Source organism: Phyllobates terribilis, unplaced genomic scaffold, assembly GCF_046119375.1.
Source record: "Phyllobates terribilis strain yellow unplaced genomic scaffold, ASM4611937v1 Scaffold_3__8_contigs__length_932513732, whole genome shotgun sequence".
Lineage (NCBI taxonomy): Eukaryota > Metazoa > Chordata > Amphibia > Anura > Dendrobatidae > Phyllobates > Phyllobates terribilis.
Window position 1 is genome coordinate 214,802,322 of NW_027362763.1, and position 21,368 is coordinate 214,823,689.

A 21,368-nucleotide genomic window follows, 5' to 3' on the forward strand; every position below is an offset into this window, starting at 1 on the left:
ATCCCAGGGTCCTTAAGGGGTTAAAAAAAGGAACCTATCAGGTGACAAGTGGTGCATCCGGGTTCATCATACAAAAGGTTCATCTATGTTATAAGGAGAACTGCTCTAGTGGGAAAAACAGCTTCATATTTTTAACTAGAAAAAGCAGATTGTAGACCAGAGAAAAAGGCTAAAGTGTCAGTTTCCATCTGCGTATACCAACCTGTATATAGTCAACAGGATTTTTTCCTTCCCCTTCTTCAGAAACCAGTGCTTTTCCCTGTTCTCGGAGGTATAGACTCATGCACTCACACATTGTCTTCAGGCCGTTCGGGACTCTACTGAACAACTTGTACATACACGCTAAATCTGAAGGCAAACAAAGAAATGCACAAATAAAAGGGACGAAAAACCAGGATAAAATCTGTGTCCCTAGATCACCCCAGAAGCAGTCGTTCAACCAGTGGAAGGAGAGAGAATTTCTATTCAAGGATTCTGCAGTTTAAAGTATTACCTAGGCTGTAAGCCCCCAAGAGCAGGAACCTCTCCCCTCTGTAGCAGTCTGGCATTGTTAGTTTGTTCTCTGTAATTTATATTAGCATTTTGTATGTAACCGTCTCTCAAGTACAGCACCATGGGATCAATGGAGCTCTAAAAAATAATGCTAATCTAGCACTGATGCCCATCACTGTTTTATGGAAGAGCCAACATCTTCGAATGGGTACTGCCAATCATCTCGTGTGCACATTCAGACCCTGAAGGACCTTCATTTTTTTTTTTGGGGGGGGGGGGAAATCACCTGTGCTTTTACAGTTGATTCCATGTTGCTTTCCTGTGGGATGAGCAGCAGTGGGATCCAGCAGCTTCTGCGCCGTTATCGACCTCTAATAATTTCTATTCAAGGAAATGACCACTAGAGGGCTCAGTCGCACTGTCACAGACACTTGTAATCATAAAGGACATCTAAGGTGATCTGCTCTCCTTATAACCAGTGCTAACCAGAGGGAAGAGGCAGAAGTGCTCTGCTGTCTATAGGTCATCTCTAGAGGCAGAACGTAAAGCTGTAGGACAGGAGCTTTAATGCCAGTAACCGCTTTCTCTGCCGTAGTTTCCAGACTACCTGACCTACATACTCTAGCCGCGAACAATCGGCCACAACTACACCTTCAGCGCGCTCTGTAGAACACCTGTGAGCAGCTGAATCCTTCTACAGCTCCTATAAGACAAGCGAGCCAGTAGTCACCTTTCATTTCCACCTGACAAGCCGCAGCTACAAAAAACTATTTTGCCTCAAGATGAAATATGGGGTCATAATCAATATATGAAAACACTAGAGTCTAGAAGCAGTGGTCTATCCAAGGTAGCAATAGTGGATTGTTTCCAGACGTGTGTTTTGTACAGGACTGGTAATAAATGTATGATCACGGGGGGTCCAACCTTCACTCATCACTATAACCGTGTAGTATGACCCCTGTGTGTGGAGCAGTAGGGGGCCTGCCGGTGTGACCACCAATCACTGTCCATAGAAGTCACACATGCACACTACCGCTCCACTCATCGGTGGGGGCCCCAGCCGTCAGATCTAAAGGAACACATAAGAGAAAACCTTTCCACATTGATAGAAGTGTGTGTGTGTGGCATACCCTCGGTCTTTCCATTCTTTAACATATGGACGAGACCAGAATTCTCCATCTCCACAATAGTCTTCATGTGCTTGGAGATGAGCTCCCGCTCCACCACCTTCACGATGGGCTCTTCGGTGGATTTATCTAGGCAGTGCATGACTCGCTCGATTTCTTCATTTATTCTAGCCTCTACTTTCTTTATATACACTGAGGCACTATTTTCTGCTAAAAACTTCTGGCTTTCCATCTGTGGAGAAACCCAAGGCTTGGTTAGGATTTCACGACTTGCCAGACAGCAGCTTGCCTAAAAGCGAGGAGACTGTACAAACTGTTTTCATGAAGCGTGACACAGAATAAGCACGCTGCCGGCCTGAGCACTTTACATATGCTGAACTGTGAAGCAGGAATCTTATGGGACCCTCGCTATGCTTTACTCACCAAACGCAAGAAGAGGCGAAGCCTTCTACAGTCCCCGCAACAAACAAGAGAGATTAAACTAAGCGAGATTAATGAAGTTCTACACAAACAATTAAAGGGATATTCAGGTGGCCCCACATGATGACACACACATAGCAAGTCACTCCATAACCTGAGTGGTCATGAGAATGGATGCGCTACAGCTCTGTTTTCTCTGCACAGCACTGCTCCACCTCCCATTAAAGAGGAGGTCCACTACATTTACACTGATGACCTATCCTTAGCAAGGGTCATTAATGTCTGATCAGCTAGGGTCTGACACCCGGCACCCCTGCCTATCAGCCGTTATCTGTGTCGGCAGCTGCCACCAACCGGAAATATTTACTTGCAGAACTGGCCAATGCAGGGTACTACACATCTGCCACCCATTGATTTGAATCGGAGGCGGATGTGTAGTACCCCGTGGCAGCCACTACAAGCAGACGGACAGCTCTACATGTGAGTACTTCCAGCCAGCGGCCGCTGACCCCGATAACAGCTGATCAGTGGGGGTGCCGGGTGTTGGACCCCGGCCGATCAGACATTGATGACCTATCCTATGCATATGTTAGTAGTACAAGGTCACTTTCTGCTACTGGAATACTCCTTTAAAAGATAAATGCTTCATGACATTTTAGGAAATAATCCTGACGCTAAATTAAAATATAAAAGTCCCGGTCGCTAATGACCAAACGACTTCATTGTCATTGCAAACTCAAGGTGTGCCCTGAAGGAGGACAGGGAGCATCTCCCAGGGCTGTGGAGTCTGTGACCAAATCACCGACTGACTCCAGACTCCACAGCCCGGCCTCACTACTGAGCGTGTACATAAAGTGCAGCACACATTCATCTCCACTAAAAGCCAAGATCCTTAGATCAGGAACAGCACAGACATTTATGGGACATTTCAGAACTTTCCCAAATTATTATGATATTTTACAGCACATCCTGCATTGTACCCAATTTATTAGATATTTTAGGAGTCGGTCCATATTATACCGTCTCCACCAAAATGGACAGAATGCGACTCCACAGCCCTGGTATCTCCAAACCAACCTGTTCTGACAAATCAAAACTCTGAGGACAATTAAAGGGGTTGTCCAGTGCTGTTTCTGCCAGAGAGCGGCGCTATTGGTGGCCGCTCACAGGCATCAGGTGGCCGCCGGCTCTGACAACCTCTGACGTCATGACAAGTCCAGGCTGCAGCTGAGGGTCCCTCTTCTGCGTTCCACCGGTGGCTGCTGGGTTGTGGGCGGGGTTACCCCCCCGTGTCATACCCGGCATCCACCGCGCGCTGTCCCTGTCCCCATTCATTGGGAAAGCGCACGGTGGATGCTGTGTGTGACGCGGTGAATAACCCGTCCACAACGCAGCAGCCACCGTGGGGACCCCAGCGCTGAGTCACGCCTCACTTGACGTGACGTCAGCACGGGGACACGTGATGCCTGTGAGCGGCCACCAATAGCGCCGCTCACAGGCAGAAACAGCACAAGGAGGTAATTAGAAAGAAGCTTCTATTTATCATTGAAACACATTAGCATATTTTTAAAAGTACTGGACAACCCTTTTAAAGCTCCAAAATTAGCAAAAAAAAAAAATATACAAAATCAATATTTTCTTCCAGCAAACACCCAACTTTCAATGGTACAAAAGGCACAAGACACGCCAGTTACTGAGAACCCTGCATGAAGCTGCTCGGGAGCCATGGAGGAACGCAGCAGAAAGCAGAGCTCAGAATCAGCAGGAAGCAGAGCTCAGATCTCTTCTGCCAATTACATCTTGCTTCTTTCTGGAGTGTCAGAAATCCACCAGTGAAAGTAAAAATGTATATACCATTTACTACAGTAGTGATCACATTACTCATGACTGGATTTCACAGAGGATCCAAGAAGAGAAATATCCAGTGACCTGTACTGGGGTTGTGAGATGCAACAAGAATAACTTAAAAATTCATGTTCTGTTCAAACTGCTTCTGCAGCACTACTGTGCCAGGGAAACTAAGGGTACATGTCATACAGATCTATAGGCCCCTATTTGCACAGTATCGTTCTTATTAGAGACATAGGTCTCTATTGGTCTGGTATAGCGAACAAACCTCCTTTCTACTGTACAATAAAGTATGCCACTATATGTGAGTGCAGTATCATATGGAAGCCTCCCATCAGAGGAATACGCAGGGAAAGCCTCCTGACATACACATCCGATGGGAAATGTGAACAGAGCCCTATGAACAACTAACTTCTGACCTACAAAGTGGGGTCGTATCTAGCACCTATAAAAGTAACAGTCTCCTATAGGATGAAATCATGTACATGACACGGACCACATACCTGGAAGAACTCTGCAGACATTTCCAAAAATGGCGCTTCAAAATCTTCTTCATACACTGACCTTCCTTCCAAACCAAGGATCATAAGCATCTGACAGGCATTTCTAATGGCACCTCTGTAATATTTAAAAAATAATAAAAAAAGCCTTAGTGATGGCTAGTAATTAACTCAACTACACTAAACCCAACTGCGAGCATGTCATAAATGTGCAAAGACTAACAAGTCTGTAGTCCACGTTTCCCTTTGTACAGATGTACTACAAGAATACATTAATGGTGCACCTAATGGTGTATGGACAGGATGAAATTGCCACATTTAACGAGCACCCAGAAGTTAGGTGCTAGTTTACCAGCCTGTTCACACAGGTCACAGAAATAAATATGAGCAGTACCTCCTAACACAAAGTAAAAGAGAACAAGTGCAAACTGCTGCGACTGCAGTATATACAAAGCAAAGAATACAGCAGCACAGTGAGATCCAAGGATATATGCAAACATATGGGAAATGTAAACTGCATGATTACTATACAGAAAATACTTATAAAATGAGGGTACTTGGTGCACAAGTTGGCCACTTCCTGCGTGCCCACCAGCCACACCGAAGCATATCACAATTATTGATTGGACTTACTGTCACACATGCCATTCATGGGCGAAAGCCTACAAATGTAAAGGGCAGGTAGGATCCAGCACCAATCTTAGCTCAAACTGATCTATCTACCTGCCCTTCAAATGTAAAGGTTTTAGTCCAGGGAAAGGCAAGTCTGATGAAGTATGTCCCCATCAATAAAATGATACACCTGGTTGCGTCTGGTGAAGACACATGGGAAATTTGCGCATCAAGTACTTTAATTTCATAAGTATAGTCTACTGTGGATAAAAAAAAAAAAAAAAAGACTACATCCCCCTGTTAAAATGCTTTGTTGTGTATAAAAAAAAACAAGCATCATTTCAGAAAATTTTCCAGCTTTAACCTTTTCAGGCCATGGCCATTTTCTGTTTTTGTGGGACAAAAAAAATTTGGAAATTTGTAAGAAAATGTTTTTGCTTTTGTTGCCATTTTCCATTTTTCGAGATATGGGGCTATGTGAGGACTTATTTTTTGCGCCCTGAGCGGATGTTTTTACTAATACCATTTTGAAGTAGACATGATGTTTTGATCGCCTCTTGGCGATTTAGGATTTTTTTTTTCCCGTTATGCTTTTTACAGATCAGATTAATTTATTTTATAATTTGATAGATCAGACTTGATAGACTGGACTGGCTAGACAGGCAAAATGAGCAATTGTAAGTACACAGAGATGTGTAATATGACAACTGCAATATATTAAGAGGATAACCACTGATGGGAGGAGTGCTTTAAAGTCTTCCTACCCCATGAAGTATCATTCAGTCATAGGAAGTAGAGCACTAATGCCAAATGACTGAACAGTATGTTTTGGTGATCATGCGGGCACAGCAGCTGTACCAGTGAGAAGACAGCAGCAGCCCAGTTGACACTGACAGCCGAACTCTGCTTTGAATGGATGATTACGGTAATCACTCGGCTGTCAGTGTCAATGTTGACCAAGACATCTTTGCGCTTTTCAAGGGTAAGCAGAAAAATACAAAGATATGCTGGAATCTCGTAAATGGCAGGCGAGTATATCATTTGTGACTATAATAATCCAGTTCATCCTATTCTTTAGCTTCAGTACTGACATGTTAACACACTGAAATAAACTAAGTGTAATAGACCCATTCTTATGTAACCGCTCAGACTGTGGGTATGATGGGGTGACAGAAGATTTACCTGTCCACCACTTCTCCTTTCCGCTCTCTTGCAATCATGTCTAATAACGTCTGTCGTAGATGATCTCTTATGCAACCATAGCGAACAACTTGATCACGAAATATTATCAAGCCCAGGTTATAGACATTTTCAACATTGTTCTGCTGAACGTAGACTCGATCCTAAAACAAAAAAATGTCACCATGAATTCCAGGTAAACCTCCCCATTCATTCCTACAATGCAGGCAGGAGGCGCTATGGTTTTCTGTAGGGTACAGTATGTGGTAGATGGACTCCCATAGAAGTATTTATACATAATCCAGCAGGGATATACGCAAGAGCTGATGCACTTCTGTGGGTGACCCTATTACTAGAGGACACCGCAGGAACACTACATGTGACCGAAGCCTTCATGAGAACTTGCATACTAATAAAAGCATTGCTGGCATTTAGCACAGAGTAGACCCTTTTAGTGTTGTTAAATGCCTATGTGACCCCAATATCATTCTAAATCAAAGCAGAAAGCTTCAGGTGGTTAAATGGGATGGCCTTATCAGATAAGCCATTAATTTTAAAGAAGTCTTGCTAATCTTTCTCCCAAGATTCAGCAGGCTACGCATCTTAGATGGATTCAAAAGGCATCACTAGATCTCCACTGAGAGGGGTCCCCGATGCTGGACTTCAATATAGGACGCCCCTACTCCCTCACTGGGCTTATGGACAGGCTGTCCTGGCTGAACAAATCCTTTAAAGGGAATGTGTCATCAGAAAATTATTTATTGCTTAAATCAAGATTTTATGGTGAGTACATGCTTTTAATGTGATTACTGTTTCAATTTTCCATATCAGATCAATATAGAAAAAAATAATAATCTTGTAACTTTCATATAGACCACTAGGCCCAATACTAGACTCCCACTTCCTGCTTGTTCTCTTATGACCGGCAGGACTCCAAAGAAATAACACATGACCGACTATTTACAACAGCTGATGTCACAGCTCACCTCCTCCCCCTCTCACAGCAAACTTTGCAGAGATTAGATCATAGCCTCTGTACAAGAAGAGGGTCTGAGTCAGTCTATAGCAGATCCATGTGATATACAGGAAGCAGAAGCCTACTATTGGGCCTAGCAGGAAGAGTAAAAATCGCAGGATTTTATTTTTAATTATAGTCCCAAGAAAAAAAGGTTTTATTTAATCAAAAAAATAATCAAAAAATAAATTTAACATAAAACCTGAATAATCTATTTTCTGAGGACACATTTCTTGGGTCCTCACGCTGTGCAGCCATTTCAGTCACTGTTGATTATGGAAAGGTAACTATTAGTGACCTCTGTGTTACAGGCCGTTGTAAGGACGCTAAATTAGGGTCCTATGAATGTTAGCACTATTCATGTGTATTGTTCGATCAGGACAAATATACAAGCATCTGAGGAGATTGGCCACTATAAGGTGGTAATATACTATATGGTACCTCACAATATGATCTCCAGCTATAGATCGAAACCATCAGAACATTGCTCCGTATATATTAACCAAGTACATGGTGACCGGATACATCACAAGCACGAGCTATGGAGCCACTTACCATGTACATGAGGATATCCCTAATCATTACCATGGCGGTCTGGTGGTCGTTCCAGGCCTGATTTAGAGTCTGCAGGAAGTTGTTATTTAAAGAGTTTAAGACGTCATCCCGAACCTGAAAGAGAAGAATGGTACATTATACGGACACTGTATACTGAATCGCTTACTGTTATAACAGATACCATCGTGTACACATTTATTTTAACTCAATAAAAAGAAACCATATACCACAGGGCATGACTTTTTTTTCTTTTTAAAAAAGGAGACTTGCGGGGGCGACCATATTATAATATACTAAAAATGTGAATTGACAGTACAGGGGTCTAGTATTTATGTTTTTCACTTATGTAGCCCCATCATATTCTGCAGCGCTTTATAGACATCATCTCTGTCCCCACTGGGGCTCACAATCTACATTCCCTATCAGTATGTCTTTGCAATGTGGGAGGAAACCGGAGAACCTGGAGAAAACCCACACAAACACGGGGAGAACATACAAACGCCTGGCAGATGTTGTCCTTGGTGGGATTTGAATCCAGCGTGCAAAGCAACAGTGTTAACCACTGAGCCACTAGTTTTAGTGTGTGTAAAGAGCATAGCCTACATAAGTCTGTTGTCACAGCTCACAGAATCACACCAAGATCTGCAAGCCTTATCCATCTTCTATTCATGTGTTTTTCCCACAGAATAATCCTATAGCGCAGACTACTTCCCCCCAGGCTTAATTCCTTCCCTACCAAAGACAGTCATAGGTCATGGAAGGGAAAAAGTTCCCGACCTTGGAAATATGGATACGTCCTGGAAAAAATGCGTCACAGTGACAGAGCGCATGGTGATCGCTGAATCTTGCAGCAGGGAACTGGGACTCATCGCCAGGACTTCTGCTGCAGATCTGCTGGGCCTTCTGGTGCAACAGACTTTTTCAAGCCTGTGCCATCACTTCTGCTGCTGTTCCTGCTTTTTCCTAATCCACTCCAATCCCCTGCCCTAACCCTTTCCCCACCCCTTCTGCCACCAAGCACTGATCAGTACTTGATCACTCATTTTTTTCGCAGTTTTTGTGTGTCCTGCAGCACATCACTAATCGGCACCCACGCTCGCTTTTGATCAGGACTATTTTTCTGTCTATTTTCCCCCACCCCTCTTTGCACCAAATCCGTGAGTGCATCCTGCAGCCACTGATCAGACGCACATCACTGATCAGTGTCTGTGCACGTTTAGAGCCAGGAATTTTTTTTTCCTGTCCATTTTTTCCCCACATCCGTGTATGCGTCCTACAGCTACCGAGCGCTGATCAGTGATGCACATCACTGGTCAGCATCTGTTTTGTTTTTTTTTCGTGAAAAAAATTAAAAAATAACTTAGATTAGTTGATAGGGCTAGATTAGGGACAGTAAAATATACCATAGTAATCTGTCTATATTCAGTAAAAAATACTGTAGTAGTCAGGGTTAGTGTCAGATAGCTGCGGGTGCACAGTAATTTTTTTTTTTATTACATTTTTATCTTTCTTTCTAGATTCTTTTCTTCTATTTTTATTTCTCCTTCTAAATAAAAAAAAAAAAAAAAAGTTTACACCACACGAAAAAACGTCCTGCTCGTCCCAATCATTTTATTCAGTCGGAGGCGGTAAAAGCATTCCTTGCCTCCGACAAGGATAGGGAGAGGATGCCACCTTTCTTTATTTTTCCTCCTCAGGTGATACCGAACTGCCACGCAGACACCCCAGGACAGAAACTGAACCTGCACCCACCATTACCGACCCCTTATGGACCTCACCTTCCGAAGATTATAAGCCACAGATCTGCGATTGCGCCACAAAATCAGGAATCAAATTTGACACCACCGGCCTCACAAATACTTTCAAAAGTCTCTGAGGATTTTGAAAACCTCATGGGAGGCAGAGACAAATTTGTATGCCCAACAATTTTTGGCCCAAAACCCCACTCCATCATTTTCTAACAGTAGACGCAGTAAAAATGATGACATTTTGGGGCCTTGTCCTTCACATAGGGTTAGTGAAGCCAGAACTTCGCAATATTGGATTGTTGATATTCTCTACAACACTCCACTGTGCTGCATGGCTATGACCTGTAAACGTTTGGAGGCCATCCACAAATGTCTGCATTACAATAATAATGCAGTGTTCTCCTCGAGATGACCCCAACTTTGACCAACTTTGCAAAGTTCAGCAGGTCATTGATCACTTCAGCAACAAGTTTGCTGAGGTGTACGTTCCACAAAGTGACATCTGTATGGATGGGTCCCTAATACATTTCAAGGGGAGGCTCAAATTCCTACAATGCCTGTTCAGTAAGAGGGCCAGGTACAGAATCAAACTCTATAAGCTGTGAAAGAGTACCTCAAGGTACACCCACAGGTTTAGAGTTTATGAAGGGAAAGACACCCTGATTCAACCTGAATGCCCCCCTGTACTGGGAGTTAGTGGGAAAATGGTGTGGGATTTGGTGCACCCAATGCTGGATCAATGTTATCACTTCTAGGTAGACCACTTTTATACCAGCAACCCACTCTTTAAGTCCCTCTCTGCACGACCTACCGCAGCATGCGGTACAGTCTGCAAAAATCAGAGAGAGGCCTCCCTAAGATGTTAATTGGGCAGCTGCTCAGAAAGGGTGAGAGCAGAGCCCAATGTAGCAACAACAACATGCTGGTGGTCAGTACAAGAACAAAAGGGATGTCCTTTTCTTGAACACCATACATGGTGATGGCAGCACCCCAACCGCTGTACGAGGCATCTCTGCACAGGTCCCCAAACTAGACTGTGCTCTAGCGTACAACAAAAATATGGGGGGCCTATGTATAAAAGAATGCTTTAAACTGTACCACTCATCCATGGACTATTAAATTAATTTCCGACTTGCACAACGCACATATGCAAACCTGATGCACTCAACAAAACTTACATATGCCACTACATTATAAGATTGACAAACTAGGAAAACACCATCAATTCCAATATAGGGTCACTTGTGGGGGGGCATCCACTGTTTCGGCACATCAGGGGCTCTCTAAAGGCAACATGACGCCGCAGACCATCCCATTAAAGTCTACGTTCCAAAACGTCACTCCGAGCCCTGCTGTGAGCCCAAACAGTAGCTTTACCTCACATATTGGGCATCAGTGTACTCAAGAAAAATTGCACAACAAATTTTGGGGTGTATTTTCTCATGTAACACTTATGAAAATAAAAAATTGGGGGCTAAAGTAACATTTTTTTCCTTCCACATTGCTTTAATTCCTGTGAAGCACCTGAAGGGTTAATAAACTTCTTTAATGTGGTTTTGAGCACCTTGTGGGGTGCAGTTTTTAGAATGGTGTCACTTTGTCATATAGGCCCCCCAAAGTCACTTGAAAGGTGATATGGTCCCTTTTGGTTTTGTAAATTTTGTTGGAAAAATGAGAAATGGCTGGTCAACTTTTAACCCTTCTAACTTCCTAACAAAAAAAAATTGTGCTGATTTAAAGTAGACATGTGGGAAATGTTATTTATTAACCATTTTGTGACATAACAGTCTCGTTAAGGGCATAAAATTAAAAGATTGAAAAAAAAACAACTTAAATTTCCAATTTTGTCAAAAATAAAACAAATTATTATTTTTTTTATTTATTATTCTAGCGCCATTTATTCCATGGCGCTTTACACGTGATAGGGATATACATAGCAAAAACATTTACATAATCTTAACAAAACGAGTCAGCGACTGGTACAGGAGGAGAGAGGACTCTGCCAGCGACGGCTCACAGTCTACAAGGGATGGGTGAGGATACAGTAGGTGGGGGTAGAGGAGGTCATGCAGTAATGTGGTGGGGCGGTGGTTACTGCAGGTTGTAGGCTTGTTGGAAGAGGTAGGTCTTCATAACAAATCATAACGATCTAAGTTTACCACTATCGTGAAGTACTATGTGCCACGAGAAAATATCAGAATCAGTGGGATCCGTTGAAGCGTTCCAGAGTTATTACCTCAAAGTGACAGTGGTCAGAATTGTAAAATCTGGCCTGGTCATGAAGGTCAAGACAGGCTTGGGGGTAAAAGGGTTAACATTGTGTAGGTCTCTTGCTAGTAAAACAGGTCTGACTGGTCAAAACCATGAACTGTATTGTGCTAACCACTGAGCCACCATGCTGCTCATGATCTTTTTACAACTAGGCCTGCAATGATGACAAAGGATAATTCCCTACATATAGAGGTAATGTTCTTCCTTGCGGAGAGTGACATGTTAAGCAGAGGAAAGAAGGTTTCCTCCATCATTACAGACGGCGATTCCTTACTGTAAAAGCAGTGAGAATATGGAACTGTAACATCATGTTGTAATGGCGAATTCACTAAAATTCAGGTAAGCCCTGGATGCCCTTCTTGGAAAAAAATAAAAAATCCTCTATATGGTGCCACACCAAAGCGTAAAACAGGCAATAGACCCACCAGATGTGGTGTCTGAAGAGGCCATGTTCGATAGCTCCAACTTTAGTAAGAATGTGGAGACTTGGCTTAAAAGGAGTTGTCCACTACTCTCACATCTCTGCCCTATCCGTAGGATAGGGCATCAATGTATGATCGGCCGGGGTCCCGCAAGCGGCACCCCTGCCGATCAGTTGTCATCGGTGCCAGCGGCCGCAGGCCGGAAGTGCTTACCTGCAGTGCGTGACCGTCAAGTTGCAGTGGCCGGCGATTGTTACTGCATATCCGCCTCCTGTTTAATTGAATGGGAGGTGGATGTGTAGTACCCCCCGGGGGCCACTACAGATGGACTGCCAAGCACCGCAGTTAAAAACTTCCGGCCGGAGGCTGCCACCACCAATAACAGCTGATCAGCGGGGGTGCCACTTGCGGGACCCCGGCCGATCGTACATTGATGCCCTATCCTATGGCTAGTGCGTCAATGTGAAAGTAGTGGATAACAATAAACTTACAGAAAATAAAAATAAAATGAGATAAACAGCGCTCAGGACAGACCACTAGGCCTCCATTCAACCAAAAACATTATCCAAATAAGAGAAAAGACTCGGATATAAGGGGAGATTATGTCCCATGTCCATGTTAGCTCATTGTCACGACTCTTGAATGTTATCCTGTGACCAGGGGCTCCTTCCCTGCCCCCAACGCTAGGGGGCGCCCTAGCTATCCTGGTTCCCCGGATTACTTCTGAAGGTGAAGATGCCGGGGCTCCTGAATCCGCCCTCAGTCTGTTCCCTCCTCCCACCGAAGGAGAGGAGTAGTGATGTATAGCAATACACCAACCAGACTAACAAAGTAATACGAACAGGGATGAAGGAAAATACCAATCATACAAATATGCACACACAGAGGAAAACACCTGGGAGTGGAAGATGGGGGAAAAACCAAACTAGGAGAAGATTTGCACACAACCAAGACCACGCAGCAATCTCAAATAAAACCAAACGCCTTCTCAAACAAGTTTCCACCAACTCCTGAAACCATGAAACAATGAAACTAGCTCTGGCAATGACTTCTAGCCAGAGTCCAGTATATATAGGAGAGGGAACTGGCCAACAGTGAATAGCCGAGAGCCTTAATGCATGTAAGCTTCCAGGAACTATCAACTGAGCAGATTAAGCCCTACACTGCTAGAAGAAACCTGCACTGTTTAATAAGAAGTAGTGCTTCTAGTCAGTGCAGGAGTAGGCAAAATCAGATGGCACGGTCTTCTGGCTCCTGTCGCGGTAAACCTGTGACACTTCTAATACAAGGCCTAAAAATGTGCTTCACTTCAGGCACAACCTTTAATTCATAGTCCATTTACAAGATCCATAGAATACAAAATTCACATTAAACAGATGCTCCATAATAAATACCAAAGATCTCAACACATTTCTGGGAGGATTCATCAGGAGTATAAGTTACTAAAACCATAAATGCCAACAAACCTACAAAGTAATTAAAATGTGCATCAACTGTACAGTATTACTATGTTCCCCACATCTCCCATCGCCTGTTATCCCCAACAGTCAGATGGAGGATTGCTGTTCATCTAGTACAGGGGTGTACAACCTCTTTGGTCCAAGGGCCACATTGATTCAGTATGACAATCTGGGAGCCACACTAAAAATTCAAAGGGTGTTACCTTCTATGACATTTATGGCATATCAAAAGTATATACTATAAATGTCCGATAGGTACAAATTATCATAGAATCATAGAATGGTAGAGTTGGAAGGGACCTCCTGGGTCATCTGGTCCAACCCCCTGCTCAAAGCAGGATTCACTAGATCATCTCAGACAGATGTCTGTCCAGCCTCTGTTTGAAGACGTCCATTGAAGGGGAACTCACCACCTCTCGTGGCAGCCTGTTCCACTCATTAATCACCCTGTCAAAAAGTTTTTTCTAATATCTAATCTGTGTCTCCTCCCATTCAGTTTCATCCCATTGCTTCTAGTCTTTCCTTGTGCAAATGAGAATAAAGATGAGATGATCCTTCTACAGTGTGACAGCCCTTGACATATTTGTAGACAGCTATTAAGTCTCCTCTCAGTCTTCTTTTTTGCAAGCTAAACATTCCCAAATCCTGCAACCGTTCCTCATAGGACATGGTTTGCAGACCAGTCACCATTCTGGTCGCTCTTCTCTGAACTTGCTCCAGTTTGTCGATGTCTTTTTTAAAATGTGGTGCCCAAAACTGTACACAGTATTCCAGATGAGGTCTGACCAAAGAGGAGTAAAGACCGATAATGACTTCACGTGATCTAGACTGTATGCTTCTGTTAATACATCCCAGAATTGTATTTGCCTTTTTTGCTGCTGCATCACACTGTTGACTCATGTTCAGTCTATGATCTATTAGTATACCTAAGTCTTTTTCACATGTACTGTTGCTTAGCTCTATTCCTCCCATTCTGTATATGCTTTTTTCATTTTTATTGCCCAGATGTAGTACTTTGCATTTTTCCCTGTTAAAAACCATTCTGTTGGTTGCTGCCCACTGCTCCAGTTTATTTAGGTCTTTTTGAATCCGCTCTCTCTCTTCTCTAGTATTAGCTATCCCTCCTAGCTTTGTGTCATCAGCAAATTTAATCAGTTTACCCTCAATTCCTTCATCTAAATCATTGATAAAGATGTTGAACAATACAGGTCCCAGGACGGAGCCCTGTGGTACCCCACTTGAGACATTCATCCAGCTGGATGTGAAGCCATTTACAACCACCCTTTGAGTCCGATCACTAAGCCAGTTATGAATCCACCTAACAGTTGCCTGGTCCATTGCATACTTGGTCATTTTTTCAATAAGGATGATGTGAGATACTTTGTCAAATGCTTTGCTGAAGTCAAGATATACTATATCTACAGCATTTCCCTGATCCACCCAGTCAGTGATTCTGTCATAGAAGTAAATTAAGTTAGTCTGACATGACTTGTTAGTTACAAACCCATGCTGACTCTGGTTAATCACTTCATTCTTATCCATGTACTTACATACATGTTGTTTAATAATTTGTTCAAAGATCTTTCCTGGTACAGAAGTCAGACTCACCGGCCTATAGTTCCCTGGGTCCACCTTCTTCCCCTTTTTGAAGATAGGAACAACATTTGCTCTTCTCCAGTCTTCTGGGACTTCTCCTGTTCTCCAAGAATTTTCAAAGATTATGGAGAGTGGTTCTAAAATTTCTTCTACAATCTCCTTCAGTACTCTGGCGTGTAATTCATCTGGACCTGGAGACTTGAACTCATTTATGTTAGCTAAATATTCCCTCACAATCTTTCTGTTTACAGATAACTTGGATTCCTCTATTCCTTTAAAAGGACAGTGAAGATCAGTTGATGTTACATTTTCTTTCTGAGAGAAAAGAGATGCAAAATAGGAATTAAAAAGTTCGGCCTTCTCAACATCCTCTCTTACCATTTCTCCATTTTCATCCTGTAAAATTCCTATAGCATCTTTGACTTTTCTTTTACTTTTGACATACCCCCAAAATCCTTTTTTATTGCTTTTGACATCTCTTGCAAGCCTTAATTCATTGTCAGCTTTAGGTAACCTGATACGTGCCCTGCAGGATCTGCAGACTGCATTATAATCTTCTTTAGATATGCCTCCCTCTTTCCATTTAATAAACATTTCTTTCTTTCTTTTTAGCATGTGTTTAAGTTCTGTGTTCATCCATCCTGGTTTCCTTAAATGCTTCCCATTCTTCCTACTTTTCGGGATTGTTAACGATTGTGCTTTGAGAATCTCATTTTTAAAAATTTCCCATCCTTCCTGGACATTTTTGTCCTTAAGGACATCCAGCCATTGGATCCCTCCTATTCTCTTTCTGAGTCTCTTAAAATCTGCCTTTCTAAAATCTAACCTTGAAGTTTGAGTCTTCACATGTCTTCCTCCTCTAGTTATCCAAAATTCTATAATAGCATGATCGCTGCCTCCTAGGGTCCCAGCCACCTTTACCTCCTCAACCATTTCCTCCCTGTTTATAAGGATTAGATCCAAAGTAGCAGATCCCCTTGTTTTCTCCCCTACCTTTTGGAAGATAAAGTTGTCAGCAAGAGAGGATAAGAATTTGCTTGACCTGTTAGTTTTACTTGAGAGAGATTCCCAACAAATGTCTGGATAGTTGAAATCTCCCATGACCACTACGTCATATTTTTTGGAGAACTTGGTCATTTGATACATAAAGAGTTCATCCATATCTTCAGCTTGCCCAGGTGGCCTGTAGTAAATGCCTACAATGGTGTCCTTTCCGTTGTTCTCTCCTTGTATTCTTACCCAAACAGTTTCCACAGAACTCCCAGTCTCTGAAGCTTCAATCTCTGTGCAGATATACGCTTTTCTAACATACAATGAAACACCTCCTCCTCGTTTATCAAGTCTGTTTCTTGCAAATAAGTTGTATCCTTTTAGCCTTTTATTCCAATCATGTGTATCGTCCCACCAAGTTTCAGTGATTCCAATGACATCATATTCCTTTTCCTGCATTAGTAGTTCCAATTCTCCTTGTTTGTTGCCCATGCTTTGTGCATTTGTATAAAAACATTTTAGTTTGTGATTGGTTTCTCTTCCTCCCATATTTTTATTATTTAAATTGTTTTGTCTTTGTTCTTCCTTTCCACTTCCAGTAGCAGAGATCTCAATAGTATTTGTCAGCTGTATGGCTTTTTCTGGCCTTTTGCTTCCCTTCCCACATTGTTCTAGTTTAAAGCTCTTCTGATGAGTGTAGCAAGGCGACTTCCAAATACATGTTTTCCAGTCTTCGTAAGGTGCACCCCATCTCTAGCAAGTAGTCCATCGTATAGGTAATTCATTCCATGATCCAGAAATCCAAATCCTTGTTGACGGCACCATCGACGTAGCCAGTTGTTCACCTGTAGAATCTTATTCCACCTCATTGTTCCATGGCCATCCACTGGGAGGATGGATGAGAAGACCACCTGCGCTCCCAATTCTTTCACTTTCTTGCCTAAGTCTTCAAAGTCACTGCAGATGGTTTCCAGGTCCTTTCCTGCGGTGTCATTTGTCCCCACATGTATTAGCAGGAATGGGTAGTGATCTGTAGGTCTGAAGAGTCTTGATATCCTGTCAGACACATCTTTAATTTTTGCTCCTGGAAGACAGCACATTTCTCTTGAGGTTATGTCTGGTCTGCAGATAGCGGCCTCTGTTCCTCTTAACAGGGAATCCCCCATGACCACCACTCTCCGTTTTTTCTTCACAACATTCTTCTTTCTCCATCCAGGAGGATTCTGAGGGCTTACAAGGTTATTCATTGCTGGCAAAGTCTTATTTTGCTGTATTTCTTCATGGTTCTCCTGCGTGAGAGCCTGGTACTGGTTCCTGAGCAGTATGGGTGCTGACTGCCTCTCGATCCTCCTGCTTCTGTGGGTCACATGCTTCCATTCCTCTGTTTCGTCAGGTGCAGTTCGAATTTCTTCTCTTTCTGAATCATGAAGAGATAATTCTGCTCTGTCTAAGAACTCTTCACCTTCCTTAATGATTTTCAAGGTAGTTAACCTCTCTTCTAGATTTCGCAACTTTTCCTCCAACAGGGACACAAGCTTGCATTTCTGGCATGTGAAGTCTGGCTTTTCCACTGGCAAGTCTGTGAACATGTAGCAGGATATGCAGCTCACCAAATGGCTCCTGGACTCTTCCATGTTCTTATTGTTAATGTTCTGAAAACATTAAATTCTACTTATAGGACTCTTACGTCCCCAAATCAGCACTCTAAGGTGAGTTTTGATGCTGCCTATTTTCACTACATAAATGCAGCGTCTTTCAGATACAGCAAATTGGATAGGATTTAGAGAAATTTCATAGCCACTTTATTTTATTTTTTTTTAACGTGATATAAACTAACTGCAGTGCGTGTTTCAAATCCACAACATGTCAATTTCTCTTTCAAGTACGCTGAGTTTTATGTACAGATTTTCCAGATAGACATGCTGGCCACTACTCACATATAGGTAATCGGTCACACAAGCGTTTTCTATCCATATGGTTGAGGGCCGCACAGAATAGCATCGTGGGCTGCAGGATGTCCACCACTGATCTAATGGTTCCCTTCATAGCCGGCTGTCATTAGTTGGTTCTCTCCTCCCCACCAATAAAAAGACATCCCCCCCAAAATTGGTTGGATTGGGTGCCTCTCCAATTTCTAATGGACTAATGTATGGAAAATATAAAAGTTTCGGTGGCAATTCTAATTCCAAGCAACTCAGCCTAGAAAAGAAAGGTCTCCCTAATTGTGGAGAAGCAGAAAGGAAGCGAGTACAATAAGCAATGGAAATGTGAAAGTGAAAGACAATGCCAGCAAGTTCACAGAGCTAGAGGGGATCCATTATGTGCAGAAACTGCGAAGCCATACAATCCGAGGGGGTATGCCGGCAAGGTTAATCATATCTGGTGCAGTCAAAGTATAAACCCCTGCCATGTTTTAGGTTAGGATGGCAGTAATCTTAGCAGCCACGGTAAAAGCAGAATTCTTAGATTTCTGTCGTCATCTATTTGTCACAAACATTTGCCAATTGTGTAAAAGATGCAGCAATATGTTGCTACTCCAGCAGATGTGAGATCGCACCCATCACCCCCTTCTGTAATCCATGTGATAAAAGCATTAATTTTAGAAGAAAGTAATTTATCTTTTATCAGACATTTTTCTCTGCAATTTGTGTGTGCCATTATGCCTTGCCCATGTGTCACTACAACGTGCTGGTCACTACAACGGCAGTTTGCAATCTTCACTTAGCAACATCCACTGCTGCTGGTTTCTGGAAAACACACATGGAGTGGTCACTACACCAGATGATAAATTCACAAAGGGATATAATTTCCAAAATGGGGTTACTTGAGGGGGGATTCTGCTCTTCTAGCATGTAGGGGCTCTGTATATGGAATCTGCAACTATTCTAGGAAAATCTGTGCTCCAGGAGGCAAAAAGCGCTCCGTCCCTCCCGAGTCTCGCCGTATGGCTAAACAGTACTGCACAGCCACATAAAGGGTATTTATAACAAGCAGAAATTGTGGGACAAATTTTGGTGCCATTTTTACCCATTTCCCAATGTGAAAATGCAAAATCTGGGGCTAAAACAAAATTTTAGTGGTAAAAATGCAATTTTTTCTTCAATACCCAATGGTATAAAATTCTGTGACCCACCTGTGGTGTCAATATGATCACTGCACTCCTAGATGAATTCATTGAAAGGTGTAGTTTGTAAAATGGGATCACTTGTGGGCTAGTCTGGCGCCTCAGGGGAACTACCGATGTTACATGGCACTCTCAAACCAGTCCAGCAAAATCTGAACTCCAGTATGGCACTTCTTCCCTTCTGAGCTTTGCACCATGCCTCAAAAGCAGTTTTCGACCACATATGGTGTATTTGCGTACTCAGGAGAAAATGGACCCCAAAATGTGTTGTGCAGCTTCTTTTGTTACCCTTGTGAAAATGCAAAATTTGGGGCTAAAAAATATTCTTAAGGGAAAACTGATTTTTTTATTTTCACGGCTCAACGTTATAAACTTCTGTTAATCACCTGGGGGTTCAAGGTGCTCACCACACATCTATACAAGTTCCCTGAGGGGTCTAGATTCCAGAATTGTGTCACTTGTGAGGGGTTTCCACTGTCTAGGCTCATCAGCGGCTCTCCAAATGCGACATGGTGTCGGCTAATTATTCGAGCAAATTTTATATTCAAAAAGTCAAATGGCACTCGTTCCCTTCAGAGCCCTGCCGTGCGTAAACAGTAGTTTTCCCCCACATATTGGGTATCTGCGTGCTCAGGAGAAATTGCACAACAAATTTGGGGGTCCATTTTCTCCTGTTACCCTTGTGAAAGTAAATGAAAAAAAATGGTGACTAAAGTAAAAATTTGTGAAAAAAAGTTAAGTTTATTTTTTCCTTCCACATTCCATTAATTCCTGTGAAGCACCTGAAGAGTTAATAAACTTCTTGAAGGTGGTTTTGAGCACCTTGAGGGGTGCAGTTTTTAGAATGGTGTCACTTTTGGGTATTTTCTGTCATATAGGCCCCCCAGAGTCACTTCAAATGTGATGTGGTCCCTAAAAAATGGTTTTGTAAATGTTGTTGGAAAAATGAGAAAAATCGCTGGTCAACTAGGTAGGAAGCTTAGGGCAAGGACCTCCAAGGTAGTTTTCTCAGAAATACTACCAATCCCGCGAGCCACACAGGAGCGCCAACGGGAGGTTAGGGAGGTGAATAAGTGGCTAAAGAGTTGGTGCAAGGCAGAAGGGTTTGGGTTCATGGAGAACTGGGCCGACTTCGCTGTCGGCTACAGGCTCTACCGTAGGGACGGGCTGCACCTCAATGGGGAGGGTGCAGCGGTGCTGGGGAAGAAGATGGCTAATAGGTTGGAGGAGTTTTTAAACTAGAGACGGGGGGGGGGAAACCAAGGAAATAGGTGGGATGTGAGGCAAGCAAGGGGGAAGGGGAGAAGTGAATATAATGAGGGTGGAGAGGGGGGTGGGGATAGTACAGTTAGATCGTTAGAGAAGAATAGGATGCTAAATAACCCCAAAGTTTTATCTTGCATGCTGACCAACGCAAGAAGCCTGACCAATAAGGCGGATGAGCTGCAGGCGCTTATATCGGAGGAGAGGTATGACATCGTAGGTATAACAGAGACTTGGCTAGACGATAGCTACGACTGGGCGGTAAATTTAACAGATTATAGTTTATTTAGAAGGGACCGGAAACAGGGGGAAGGGCGGAGGAGTCTGCTTATATGTAAAGTCACGTCTAAAGCCCAGACTAAGGGAAGATATAGGAGAGGGAGAAGAGGGAGTCGAGTCCATGTGGGTAGAGATAGAGGGGGCAAAAAATAATAATAAAATATTACTGGGGGTCTGCTATAAGCCACCCAATATAACAGAGGAGAATGAGAAACTGCTATTAGGACAAATAGACAAAGTAGCAAAACATAATGAGGTGATTGTAATGGGGGACTTCAACTACCCGGATATTGACTGGGAAACAGAAACCTGTAGATCGCAGAAAGGAAAAAGGTTCTTGACAAATATCAAGGATAATTATCTCTCCCAACTAGTGCAGGAACCAACGAGAGGGAAGGCAGTGTTGGACTTAATATTGACTAATAGGCCTGATAGAATAACTGAGGTACAGATAGGGGGGCACCTAG

At 42.9% G+C, this 21,368-nt stretch overlaps 1 protein-coding gene across 2 annotated transcripts in view; it reads right to left on the minus strand.

Moving 5' to 3' along the window:
* The window catches only part of CUL3 (cullin 3), a 145,511-nt gene that overhangs the window by 39,116 nt on the left and 85,027 nt on the right, over positions 1–21,368 (minus strand). For both annotated transcript variants that reach the window (XM_073674628.1, XM_073674627.1), the window contains exons 3-7: positions 7,749–7,862; positions 6,182–6,342; positions 4,391–4,505; positions 1,623–1,851; positions 203–348 (exon numbers count right to left, since the gene is read on the minus strand). In XM_073674628.1, coding sequence (XP_073530729.1) covers positions 203–348; positions 1,623–1,851; positions 4,391–4,505; positions 6,182–6,342; positions 7,749–7,862 — 765 coding nt within the window. The remainder of the gene's footprint in view (positions 1–202; positions 349–1,622; positions 1,852–4,390; positions 4,506–6,181; positions 6,343–7,748; positions 7,863–21,368) is intronic.